The sequence below is a fragment of the Eurytemora carolleeae genome, unplaced genomic scaffold (genome assembly GCF_000591075.1).
Source record: "Eurytemora carolleeae unplaced genomic scaffold, Eaff_2.0 scaffold1179, whole genome shotgun sequence".
Taxonomy (NCBI): Eukaryota; Metazoa; Arthropoda; class Copepoda; order Calanoida; family Temoridae; genus Eurytemora; species Eurytemora carolleeae.
Genome location: NW_019397065.1, coordinates 12,473 through 25,872, shown reverse-complemented (window position 1 = coordinate 25,872; position 13,400 = coordinate 12,473). Strand labels below are relative to the sequence as shown.

The window sequence follows — 13,400 nt, the reverse complement described above, 5'->3', positions numbered from 1 at the left end:
CTATTTATTGTTGGTCGCAATTTCTCCATTCAAACCATGAACCACCTCCTCCATTGTCATGTAACCATATCCTTGTCAATAAAAATGTTGCATTTTTGATGAAAATCATTGTTTTTTAATTCTCCAAAACAGTTATAGCTAGATACCTAATTTATAATATATATGAAATACATTTGATTGCAGAAATGAGCTTGTTTTTTTTTAAATTAACTGATGGAAAGTGTTTGGTCTGCCACAAATACACTTACCTTACTTACATAAACCTTTGACTGATTAAGGATGACAGACTTATCCTTATATTAACAGAAACATTCTAGAAAAGGCAAATTATAAATACTCACATTCAAATTAGGATTAAAATTAAACCCCGCATTGGATTTAGAATTCTCTAGATTTTCTGGGAACAAATGTGACGTCATCTGAATTGATTTCAAACAGAACTCTAGAGTACACTCCAATTTTAGAACTTTTTACACAGCATTTATGAGACTAATACACTTAGATCTCTGTCCTTGATGATCAGTCAAAGGTTTAAAGGGTACCAATGTGAATCAGGGATGTTCTTCTTTAAATGAAAGGTCACATGAAATTACGCGCACAGTCCCTTTATTCTGTAATTTATCTTGAAAGATTTACAAAAATGAAAATGCATACCTTGAACAAATGCTCCCTCTACTTGTCCAATATCAATTGCAGGGTTTAAGCTTTGTCCTGCGAATGATTAAATTTCAGAAACTAAAGAGGAAAATTTGTAAAATTATTTTTTTCGAAATTTCTTCTGTACTTTTTCATAAGAATAGTTTCTGAACTTTCCTACATCCATCACAATATTAGTGCTTAGAACCTGGTGGTTCCCTGGATTCACAAATCAAATATAAATCTATTTTAAAAAATAGATATTAGTTAATACCCTTAAGGTTGCTTCCCTCCACCTTGAAGAAATTGCCTTGGTCAACATATTCTGGATTTCTGGTTTATTCCTGGAGTTAAGTAAAATACTTTAATCTAAAGTTTAAGCAGTGAATCTCAAGAACATTCAATGTCCTATCGCAAAAGAATATAATATCCTTTTATTTGATTTTCCTGATGCACAATCAACTTCAACTACAGTACAGGCAACACCCGTAGTAAGGTAGTTGAATGCCAAACCTAGAACAGCAAAATAAGAAAATGTAAAATATCAGTTATTTATAAACTAAGTAAAGAACTTACCAGTATTTGTCTTTGGATCAACTTCAACCTGTGATCTGTTATAAAACCCATATGCTGTGAGAGGTATTCTCTGGAGATATGCCTGGAAAATGACCTGCTCCCAAGGCATGTCCGGGTTAGCGTCTCGGAGTGGAGCCAACTTGGCGGCTAAATCCTCACATGCCAGGACAACAGCATGCCCATTCAAGTCTGTTCCAGTACTTCCTCCTGTATAAACATGAAATACAAGTAGGTATATAATTGAATACTTCCTTATGGTTGAAACTTACCAGTAGATGTTGTATTGATGTTAATTTCTGTTGAGGTTTCAATTAGATGAAATTTTTCCATTGGAACCTTCAGGACCCTTGACGCAACCTGAAGCATCTTTGTATGCAACCCTTGGCCCATTTCTATCCCTCCATGAGATAAAAGAATGGACCCATCTGTGTAGATCCTAACATAGGCTGATGCCTGATTCAAGAATTTCAAGGGCATGAAAGGTGCAAACTTGATAGGAACAATGGAAATTCCACGTCTTACATTTTTGTTTCCTGGATTAGCATTGAAAGCCTCAATTTCTTTCCTCTTTTCAAAATAATCGCTCTTTTTGATACAATCTTCCCAACATCTCATCAGGTTGTCATCATACACTTTGGTGTCTCCATAGTGTAGCAGGTCATTTTCTCTGGTCAAATTGATTTTTCTTACTTCAGCAGGATCTTTTCCTGTTATTTGCGCAATTCTTTCAATGCATTCTTCAATGATTGCTGTTCCCTCCGGTCCCCCAAATCCACGGAAAGCTGTATTGGAAGTCAAATTTGTCTTTCTTGGATATGCTTTTCCCTCAAAGTTCTTCAATGAATATCCCCCATCCAACCTATTCAAGAGTGTTGCTCCCCACGGAACTGAAAGATCTCTACTACATCCTGCATTGAAATTACATTCAAACTTTGCTTTAGTTATTTTACCAGTCTCATCAAATCCGATTTCATAGTCAGCATGGGTTTCATGACGATGACCCATGCTTAAGACATCACTTGTTCTGTCTAATGCCAGTCGGCATGGTCTTCCAAGTTTGTTTGCTGCTACTGCTGTTATGAGGGTAATGAGTGGTCCCTCTTTCCCCCCAAACCCTCCTCCAATACGTTTTGCTTTTACAACTATCTTGTGCTGAGGGACCTTTAATGCTGAGGCTACTGCTTTCTGAACCCCAGAAATACTCTGGTTTGATGAGTATATTATCATTTCTGACTTTTCTTTCCCAGGAATGGCAACAGCCCCATGAGTTTCCATGTAGATATGCAACTGTCCGCCAAGTTTAATTTGACCATTGAATGATTTATTTGTGGATTTCAACAGCTCTGCATCTTGAATTCTTTCTAACTTAGATATTTCAAATGAAGAGTTTTTTGCAACGGCATCAGTGATACTTAATAAAGCCTCCTTTGTTTCATAAGATACTTCTACCAGTGAAACTGCTTGTTTCCCTGCATCAGGAGTTACTGCAGCTATTACTCCTATAATCTGCCCACTAAAATGTACGTCCTGTTCAGGGAAGATATGTTCATCTGGAGGACCTGCACCCGCAAAGATGTTTGCACCTGGTACATCTTGAGCTGAAACCCAAGAGACAACTCCAGGAACTCTTAGTGCATTCTCAGTGTTAATGCTTTTAATCTTTGCATGGGATTGAGTGCTATGGACTGGGAACAAGAAAACTTCATTTGCAAGTTTGGGAACATCACCGGTATATTCCGCTTCTCCAGTACATTGCTCTGCAGCAGAAATATGTGGAACTGGTCTTGTTATAGGATCTATCATGCTCTGTGTAGCACTAGTCTTTTCAAACAGCTGATGAGATTTCAGATTCCATTTTTTTTCAGACTTAAAAATATTTGTAAGCATCTCAGATATTATTTGTATCTTATATTGGTTTTGATCTTTTCCAAAATCTAACTGTATTGCCTTTAGAAGAGCAGAAGTGCTGGATTTAGGGAAATCTTTGATGGATATCAAATGCTTTTCGACATTAGATGCGATGATAAGTTCCCCCTCTGTAGATTGTTTTACAGCAAGATCAACCCCACCTATTACAATGGACACATGAGGCACTGCATTTTCAAAATTGGCCAACAACGCCATGTTCACCACCCCCAACTCAACTGTCTTACGCTTAGCTTGTTTCTTGTAAACGATTATGTCATTGATTGAGTTGTTCGGTATAAAAACAGCGCCGACAATATCTCCTTGTGACAATTCCTTGGTCACATGAGGCCTAACCGGAATTTTTCTCTGGCCTTCTTCACTCTCTACTAAAAGAACAGCTTTAGCAACTGTCAATATTGGAAGCATGTCTGAAGCAGAATGATCCCACAGTATACCTCCGACCAAAGTTGCAACATTCCTAGAGAAGAGTTTACAATCTAACACTCCATCTTGAGAATGTTTCATTTTATGTTACCTAAGCTGTGTCGAAGCAATCTTGGCAGCAGTGTCTTTAAGAACCTCAGCTGAACGGTGCTTTACTATATCAAGATTTTTCAATCCTTCTACTAGCTCAGAATAGGTTACTCCTAACACAGTTTAACATCAATATGATATTTAGGTCAGGATATTTATGTATTTTTTTAATGAATAAAATACCTCCTCCTATTAAGATGCCTTCTTCCTGAATAACTATCTCTGGAAAAAAAAACTGATGAAATTAATTGGAATAATTTGAGAAAACAAAATTACCTTTCATTTTCAAAACTGAGCTCAAAGAAATCACAGTTTTCATTTCAGTAGAGGAAAACTTTTTGTATCCTCCTAATAACAGATGAAATTTAAGTTATTATTTTAAAATTCAAATTAGCAAAGCATACCTGTTCCACCTTGACGATAAACAGCTTCTGGGAACTGTTTACTTAGACATAATGCTTCAGCAACAGTGCTTGGGTAAAACCATTTACTTCCATCAGATTTGAATCTTACACACTTCACCTAATTATTCATAAGGTAACATGGGACTAGCTGTCTCAAACAATTTAGATATGTTACCTGTTCAATGTTTTCCAGAACTTGTTTGGTGTTTTCTGAAATCTGAAGATCTTCAGGTTTAAGGTCTTTAAACTTGGAAACATCATAGGTTTCCACCTCTTCTTCTGCTGAATCAAACTTTTGATCACTCTTAGCCAAAGGTTTAGAGGAAAAAGTAGAAAATGCTTCAAGAATTGGTCTGTAACCAGTGCAACGACAAAGATTTCCCTAAACAATTTAGTTCAAAGCACATTCTAGTCCATACAAATTATTAATTAATATATGTTTCCACAAAGACCCCAAGCCATGGATAGAGATTTTTATATTAAATTTTTAAAAGTAAAGATTGTTCTTTTGTTGTTTGAACTGTGACAAATACAAATTTTTTTCTGTGTCATTCCTTAAACATTTGCTCTTTGGATTTACTTACCATTCTTTAAAAGTTAGGAACTATAATTACTTCCAATATTGAGAGTTGTATTTTAAAGAGCAGAGAACCAACAATAATTTTCGATTTGTCTAATGGCAGATAAAGCTGGGGGGAAAAAAATATCCTCATTTACCTGAAGCCTGGAAACAATATCCATTTTTACCTGAACCCCGATAACAATATCCATATTTACCTGAGCCCCTGTAACCATATCCATATTTACCTGAACCCCTGTAACAATATCCATATTTACCTGAACCCCTGTAACAATATCCATATTTACCTGAACCCCTGTAACAATATCCATATTTACCTGAACCCCTGTAGCAATATCCATATTTACTTGAAACCCCAGTAGCAATATACTTATTTACCTGAGCCCCTGTAACAATATCCATATTTACCTGAAGCACGATTACACTATTTATATTTACCTGAACCCTGGTAATATATCCATATTCATCTGAAGCACGGTAACAATATCTATATTTACCTGAACCCTGGTAATATATCCATATTCATCTGAAGCACGGTAACAATATCTATATTTACCTGAGCCCTGGTAATGTATCCATATTTACCTTAAGCGCGGTGACAATATCTATATTTACCCAAACCCTTTTAACAATACCCATATTTACCTAAAGCATGGTAACAATATCCATATTTATTTTAACCCTGTTAACAATATCCATATTTACCTGAACCCCAGTAACAATATCCGTTTTTACCTGAGCACTGTAACAATGCCTTTATTCTATTTTTAACTGAAGCCAGGTATCAAAATAAATATTAAACTTAAGCCCGGTAACAATATCTATATTCTATATTTACCTGAAGCCCGGTAACAATATCCTCTATATCAGGGGTACTATTCTTACACAGTACTCCAGCCATTGACATAACCATACCGGGAGAACAGAACCCACATTGAGATCCATGGCAGGAATATAGACGCTCCTAAATCATTTATGTTTAGTTAACTTCCAAAACCCATTAATAGATGATCAAGATGGCTAAGAAACTAAAGGCACAGAGAAATTGTCAAAAGCATTATTTTAAATGAAAAATTAACTATTCAACCTGAACAGGATGCAAGGTAGTTTGAGTTGAGCCCAAACCTTCCACTGTTGTGACCTCAGATCCATGCAGGGTACAAACAAGTGTTGTACAGGCATTCACTGTATATCTTTCAAATTCTCCTCCTTTTTTACTAAACAAAATACTTGATTTGATATAAAGAAAATGAGTTTTTGGGAAAAACTCAAATTTTCTAATACCTCTATCATTACAACATATGGTTGCAAAGATATAGGGATTAGAAAATCAGAGTTTATGGCAAAGAATCAATTTCTTAGAATATATAAATCAAACTGTACACAACTTGTATTCAATACTGTACACACCTTGTAATGAATACTGTACACACCTTGTAATGAATACTGTACACACCTTGTAATGAATACTGGACATACTTTGTAATGAAGACTGCACATATTTTGTAATTAGTACTGTACACACCTTGTTATGAGTACTGTACATACTTTGAAATGTTTACGAACATACCTTGTAATCAATACTGTACATACCTTCTATTGAATACTGTACACACATTTTAATGAATACTGTACACACCTTGTAATTATTACTCTGCATCCCTTGTAATGAATACTGTAAAATGTGCATACCTTGTAATTAGTACTGTACATACCTTGTACTGAGTACTATTCATACCTTGTAATCAATACTGTACATACATTATAATGAGGGCTGTACAGTGTCCTGTAATACCTTGTAATGAGAGCTCTGCAATGTACATACCCTGTAATGAGTACTGTACATACCTTGTAATGAGTACTGTACAAGCTCCACAGTTTCCCTCACCACAGCTTAGTTTGGTTCCAGTCAGACCAGAATCTCTGAGATACTAAAGAACACAGTGATACAAAAACATAATTAGCACTGCACAATCACGTACTCAAGGATGGAGGGGTGGCTGCTCTCAGGGTTTTGGAATTGCTCCCAGGATTTTGGAGTTGCTCCCAGGGTTTTGGAGCAAATTGTGATAATTCATTCGACCGTTTATGAAAAATCCTTTAAAAAGGGTACTTTAAGACCAAAAATTGAAATAATGGCTCTAATACCCCTTTTAACCGTCTGTGTTAAGATATTTGCAGGGAAAATAATCACGAATTTCAGTCCAAGTAGCCTGTGGCGATCATATAATTTTGATTAGGCAAACTGACGACATTTGTTTTATCTTATTCTTTAAAGATTATTGGTCAATGTTAAAAAAAAATCTTATTTACCCTAGACACATAAAGGTTTCATTTGAGATGGTCTAATACATCTCAACATCTAATTATAAGTTATTTTATTTCCAAGTTTTTTTTTCAGAAAAAAATCATCTTTTCTCCTAAAATAATCTTAAATTGATTGGTGCCATTAAAATGTGCGCTTTTACTAAACACTCACAAAATAAAAATTGCTCTATAAAAAATTTAGAGCCTTTTATATGGCGCGCATTATACCAAAAATCATCAAATTTTTAAGATATCTGAGGAAAAATTAGAAAAAAACATATTCTCAGATATCTTAATAATTTGAAAATGTTTGGTATAGTGCGCGCTCAAGTACTCTCTGCTGCTATTTGACAAATTTTCAAAGATTCTAATCATCTTATTCTTGTTTAAACTTTTCTCAAAGGAAGGTATCAAAATAGGCCAAAGAAATGAACATGGTGGGAAACCTTAAAAGGCATTAAAAGATGTTTTAATGGCTTAAACACTAATTAAACAATCAAACCTGAATCAAAGTTTGGCTGGAAATATCAGGCGAGACTTTTTGAAGTTTTCCTGAAAAGATTATCTTTATTAGAGTTAAGAAACAAGGTTCAGATCCAGGTTCCTTTTCAAATATTTTTTTAATGAAAACAGTTTTGAACGTATCTGGAAAGTTTTTTATATATACTAAACACCATTTCTGATTTAGAAAGAAACTTAATCCCCAATCTACGGAAATATGTAAAATAAATCTTTAAAATTAATCACTTTACATGTTTAATCTATTTATGACTAAAGATGTGCATTGTTTTGGGACCGTTTCTAAACATTAAAAGTTGTAAAGGCTCAGAGATGTCAATCATAATTGAAATTTGCACTTTTTAATTTTCAACTATAGTGTCATCTCTGCAGTCTGCAACAAGAGAGTTATTAACCAGAAACATGTATTGGCTTTATTTTGTCACAGTCAAAATTTAGAACAATGTAGAGCATACAAGTTTTTTAAAAACTTAAATGAAAATAAAACTACCAAAAAAAACAATGCCCACTTTACATGCATTTTGAGAGGGGAAAAATGGGGTGGATGAGGGGGGGAGGGGTTTAGCTGTGCCCTTTCACATACTTGAATTCTGGTTATCAGCTTATCATGATTCAAGTATAAAAGGGACGTTTAACCCCCCTTAGGCATTATATAAACGTTGTTTTAAGAAAGCATATCACATCGTGACATGTCATATGACACAAAACATTATGATTAGCATCAAAAATGCAAAAAAAGAAACTGTATTTTCTTACATAATAATAATACTTTATAACACAATTAAACATGAGTATATGGTTTGTTAGATAAGATACAATAGCAGGAATATTTCAACAAACCTATTTAACTAAATAAAGGAACTTAAATTTGCTCTACTTCACTTTGCACTTTTATCTTTTGCTTTTCATTTTTTATTTTTAATCGCCAAAAAGATTTGGCGGACCTTTCAATTTAAAAAACATGTGATTTGTTTTACAAATTTTAAGCCTGGATCGGCTCACTCGTTCTGTCGCTTTTTGAACACAGACGGGCAAAAAGTCTTTGTCAAAAACTCTGATTTTCGAATCCACATATCTTTGAAACCCAATGTTGTAGACCTCAGATATTTCAAGCTATGAATGTTGATAGCTAGATGGAATAATAAAGAAGTGTATATGGGATTAGAAAATTTTAATTTGAGTTAAAGGCTTAATTCTCTTATGTATAGATTTGAAATTAAACATTTCTGTGAAATCTGCCAAACATGTGTGTATGGTTTGAAGTTTATACCCAACATGAACACAATGTTTTTTTAATTTAATGTTATAAAAAAGATTGTTTCACTGATATAAGCCATAGCTATACTTTCTAAATAAAATAAAAAATTACCATTGACTGAAAACTTCAAAATTCCTCCTTCTTCATCATTTTCAGCAGTCCCCATGTCTGAAAAATGTTTAATTAAAACATTCTATATTTATTTAGCATTTAATATGAACTTTAAGGCTGAACAAACATGTAAAGTAAAGTTGAATTATCTTATCATTTTCATAATTTTAGATTATAAAATTATATTTGTTGTGTAATCTGGTCACTAATTAAATACATTAGAGATTAATAATTTAATTTAAATTAACTTCCTTTTATTTTAAGTATTGTGTTTGTTATTTAAAATATATAACAAAGAAATCCATAGTAAAAAATTTAAAATTTTAAACATTTAAAAAAAAATTTTAATTTACTTTTTGATATTTTCTAAATTTTTTAAAAACTTATCTAACGTCACAAAATTAATGCTCACAAAAAGTGTTGGGATGTTATAGCAGTATAATTTTTGTACAAATATAAAACTACTAGAAATTCAAGGCGCTTCGCGCCCTTGTTTCTAGCCTTAGAGGGCGCTTCGCGCCCATCTTCTAAATTAATTGTGAACATGTTCTCTTCGTGTACATCGTAAAACAAATCAAAAATAATTCGCAGATTTTCATAAAAAATTCGTGGATTTTCAAAATTTTAAAAAATTTAATGAAGATCGAATTTTGATGGAGACAAATATTTGAAATTTTGATTATTCATAAACCTTCCCTGGGGTCCCTAGATGTCCCACAAAAAATTTGGGCCCGATCGGTTCAGCCGTTTTGACGTTTATTGGATACAAACAGACAGACAAACAAACAGACACCCAGACAAGCCAAATTTATATATAGATTAAACATATCTTAATTTAAAATTTCTCAAACCTCTGCAGTTATCTGGAAGAAAATTAGTCTTTTATAGACAACTAATAAATTTCCTAAAATACTTCAATTTAAAATTAAATTAAATTTTTATTCCTTTTCTAAACGCTGATAAAACCCGCTCTTTACTAAGGAATATTACTTAATCTCTAATTTTCTAATATCTGAGAGTAAATATTGACCACATAACACTACGACTGCTATCTTACAACTGTTAAGTGTTTCTGTGTTACTGAATACTGATCACTGAGCCAGTGAGCGGGTTGCAGATGTATTGCATATCGCCCCCAACCCAACTAAAACAGCATTATATTTCGCTTAGGCAGAGTAGGCGAGACAAAGTCTTGCCTGTACGATTATAATGCCATTTTCCCTTAGCTTACCCTAGCGTCGCAATTCATTTGGGTTTTGTGTACCAGCTGCCTGTGCCAGCTGTCAAAAATTATATAATCTAAAATTATTTTGAAAGAGGTAATAAATATTTATCAAATAAAATGTAATTTTTAAAATAAAAATAGTATGTTTTAGTTGTTATTACATTTAAATTTTTCCCTTATAAAAAAGTTAAACCATAAAACTTAAAAGAATATAAATAATGATGTATAGTAGACACACATTTTAACCTGTTCCTGTTCAATTGAAGTTCTGACCAGTAAAACTAGTATTCAAGCCTTCAAAGATACAAAAGGAAATAGGGTTTCCATTTGCAAAACTATTGCGAATTTTTTGCGAACCCATACGCAAAATATTTCTTTTGTTGCTTAACACTTTTATGTCGATTCAGCGTAGAGCATATCTTTAAAAAAATAAGGAAAAAATAATGATTATTGGATTACAAAATACATTTTATTTGTTTTTAGTTCATTTATTTTTAGGCATTATATAAACGTTGTTTTAAGAAAGCATATCACATCGTGACATGTCATATGACACAAAACATTATGATTAGCATCAAAAATGCAAAAAAAGAAACTGTATTTTCTTACATAATAATAATACTTTATAACACAATTAAACATGAGTATATGGTTTGTTAGATAAGATATTCTCCTCTTCATCTGATATGAGTCCATGACAAGCTCTGAATATACGCTCTGTAGTAAACGGTATCCTCATCTGGAACCAGGGATCAAGATTGCAAGATTTCCTGTAACTCGCCACTGCATGCCTACAGTAAATAATGGGAGGTTTATTTAATAAGATTTCCTGTAACTAGCCACTGCATGCCTACAGGAAATAATGAGAGGTTTATTTAATTAGATTTCCTGTAACTAGCCACTGCATGCCAACAGTACATAATAAGATGTTTATTTAATTAGATTTCCTGTAACTAGCCACTGCATGCATACAGGAAATAATTAGAGTTTTCTTTAATTAGATTTCCTGTAACTAGCCACTGCATGCCTACAGGAAATAATGAGAGGTTTTTTTAATTAGAATTCCTCTTACTAGTCACTGCATGCCTACAGGAAATAACTAGAGGTTTAGTTTATAAGATTTTCTGTAACCAGCCACTGCATACCTACAGTAAATAATTAGAGGTTTATTTAATTAGATTTCCTGTAACTAGCCACTGCATGCCTACAGTAAATAATTAGATGTTTATTTAATGTAACTAGCCACTGCATGCCTACATTAAATAATTAGATGTTTATTTAATTAGATTTCCTGTAACTAGCCACTGCATGCCTACAGTAAATAATTAGATGTTTATTTAATAAGATTTCCTGTAACTAGCCACTGCGTGCCTACAGGAAATAATATGAGATTTATTTAATTAGATTTCCTGTAACTAACCACTGCATGCCTACAGGAAATAATTGGATGTTTATTTAATTAGATTTCCTGTAACTAGCCAACTGCATGCCTACATTGTGAATCGAGAATGTCTCTCTTAAAATGAAAGATCGCTTGAAATTTGAATTGCGGTTTTTTAAAACCAATTTAAGAGCAAAAGTGACAGACGCAAAGATTGTTTTCAGATAAAATTGAATTTTTGTATCATTTTAAAAAGGAGGAGAACTTGTAAAAAACGTCTATAGTCCCTTTAATTAGGCGTACAAATCTTTGAATCAGTTATCAAAGTTCATCTTGAAAACATTATTTAAAATTTTCAACAAAAATTTTGATAAAATAAAAAAAAATTCCTTTAAATTTTTGTCACCGATATTTGCAAATTGCATGCAATACTTAATTTTACCTAATTGCAGTTACTACAGATATGGAGAGGTTTATTGGCGGCTCTCCAATACCTGAAATGTCAAATATATATATGTATTTGTTTGGTTTATCTTGAGGACAGAGAAGTGCTAGAAACGGTGTTTATAAAAAAGCTGGAATCTTTTTTTAGAGGTGTTAACTTTTACAAAAGATAATCTGCAACGTCTGAATTGGACCTCCACAGTAGAAATCAAATTAGACTAAGTGCTGAAATGTGAAAAACAGCTGGCGCGTTTTACTGCAACCTTTCATTGGAAAAAACTATTTTTTTGGCTTCTGAAAGATAATCGAAAAATTTAGCTAAAAGAACCTGTCAAATCATTCGTTGGGATGTTTAGAAAGATGAAAATTTCCCTGTATGATAATTGAATGACTGCAGTATGTTTTTGGTGAATTCTATTGACGTACTAAGCCTAGGGGTGTCAGAAATGATTTTTTTGCAGTTTTTTGAAAACGTCCAATAAACCTAAAAAAGTTTAATTTTGATAAAACTTTTTGTTTTCCACTCTTTCCCTGTATTTCAGGAATCGCTAACCACCATGTACAGTATTTGGTATCTCATCGCTCAATAGTAAAGTTTAGAAAGAGAATATGAACAAATTCTCGGGCTAGTTTCTACAGTCGACTGTCTAGCCCGTAAACTAGTGTCTGTGATTTTAAATAAATGTAATACTAGCTGCCCGTCAAAAAATTAATTGAAAAATAAATGAAAAAAATTTGAAAAATAATTTCGAAATTTTGTTAGCCACCCCAGAGTGTTCACAAAAAAATTCAGCAAAATCGGTCCAGCCGTTTGGCGGCCGGCTATAGGCAACATATATATATATATATATATATACGAATGTCTTGTTTTATTATATAGATATCACTGCTTTTATCCCATAACCATAATTTGCATATATTGTTATCAATGTTAAAATAAGACCAACAAACGAAACTTATTTCATGTCTAACAAAACGTCAGGATTATTCTTACCAGTTTTCTTTTTGGGTGATCTTAGACCTCATACTTAAAGTGTACACTAATATGGTGGAGGGAGGGATGCCTTCCCCCCCCCCTTGGTTGGGAAGGAATGGTAATTGGGACAGTGAGTGGAGAGAATGATCTTTCAATTTTTTTTCTACGATGACTTTTAAAAATAGTATCAAGGAAAATACACCTAAACCCCAACTTTTCATGTCATTTTTAGTATTTCAAGTAAGGTATCCAGGAAAGTCAGAAACCATTTTGAAAATCCCAGGAAAGACCAATTACTTAAATAAAAGATGGGTCTGTTTGACCAGATTTTCTTATATCCTAGATATTGAGAGTCGAGGGAGGGGTAATAATCATCCGCAATATAGAAAAAGGGATAAGAGCAGGTGGTAAGTACTCCACTCCTGTATGCCGGGTCCATTAGCGCCTGATCCAATCAGGGTTCAGTCATGTGTTTGGTGTCTATTCTGAACCAATAGAAATAGTATGGCGGTAACATCTATCTTTCTATCTATCTCATTAT

General features: G+C 33.3%; 2 protein-coding genes across 3 annotated transcripts in view; both read right to left on the bottom strand.

Moving 5' to 3' along the window:
- On the bottom strand, positions 1 to 8,928 carry LOC111711542 (xanthine dehydrogenase). Its single transcript, XM_023485925.1, has 16 exons — positions 8,834 to 8,928; positions 7,448 to 7,497; positions 6,487 to 6,569; positions 5,726 to 5,855; positions 5,477 to 5,602; positions 4,234 to 4,440; positions 4,059 to 4,176; positions 3,931 to 4,002; positions 3,838 to 3,876; positions 3,656 to 3,767; positions 1,482 to 3,598; positions 1,213 to 1,419; positions 1,084 to 1,149; positions 814 to 855; positions 655 to 711; positions 1 to 71 (listed from the first exon to the last, which is right to left on the bottom strand). The coding sequence occupies exons 1-16, from the start codon at positions 8,886 to 8,888 to the stop codon at positions 1 to 3; spliced, it is 3,552 nt and encodes a 1,183-aa protein (XP_023341693.1). The 5' UTR covers positions 8,889 to 8,928.
- Positions 8,929 to 10,535: 1,607 nt separating this feature from the next.
- LOC111711549 (xanthine dehydrogenase/oxidase) overlaps positions 10,536 to 13,400 on the bottom strand; it is a 10,971-nt gene continuing 8,106 nt past the window's right edge. Inside the window, exons 14-15 of one of the 2 annotated variants that reach the window (XM_023485932.1) lie at positions 11,882 to 11,933; positions 10,536 to 10,849 (exon numbers count right to left, since the gene is read on the bottom strand). In XM_023485932.1, coding sequence (XP_023341700.1) covers positions 10,693 to 10,849; positions 11,882 to 11,933 — 209 coding nt within the window. In that variant the 3' untranslated portion in view covers positions 10,536 to 10,692. The remainder of the gene's footprint in view (positions 10,850 to 11,881; positions 11,934 to 13,400) is intronic. The other variant, XM_023485933.1, reaches the window with a different exon arrangement.

Bases quoted from the DNA above. Each gene is read 5' to 3' on its own strand.
- LOC111711542 (XM_023485925.1), bottom strand. From the start codon at position 8,888: ATGGGGACTGCTGAAAATGATGAAGAAGGAGGAATTTTGAAGTTTTCA. The intron at 7,498-8,833 runs GTAATTTTTTAT...TAATCTTTTCAG, and splicing joins TTTGAAGTTTTCAGTCAATG to GAAAACTTCAAAAAGTCTCG. The intron at 3,877-3,930 runs GTAATTTTGTTT...TTTTTTTTCCAG, and splicing joins CTCAGTTTTGAAAATGAAAG to AGATAGTTATTCAGGAAGAA.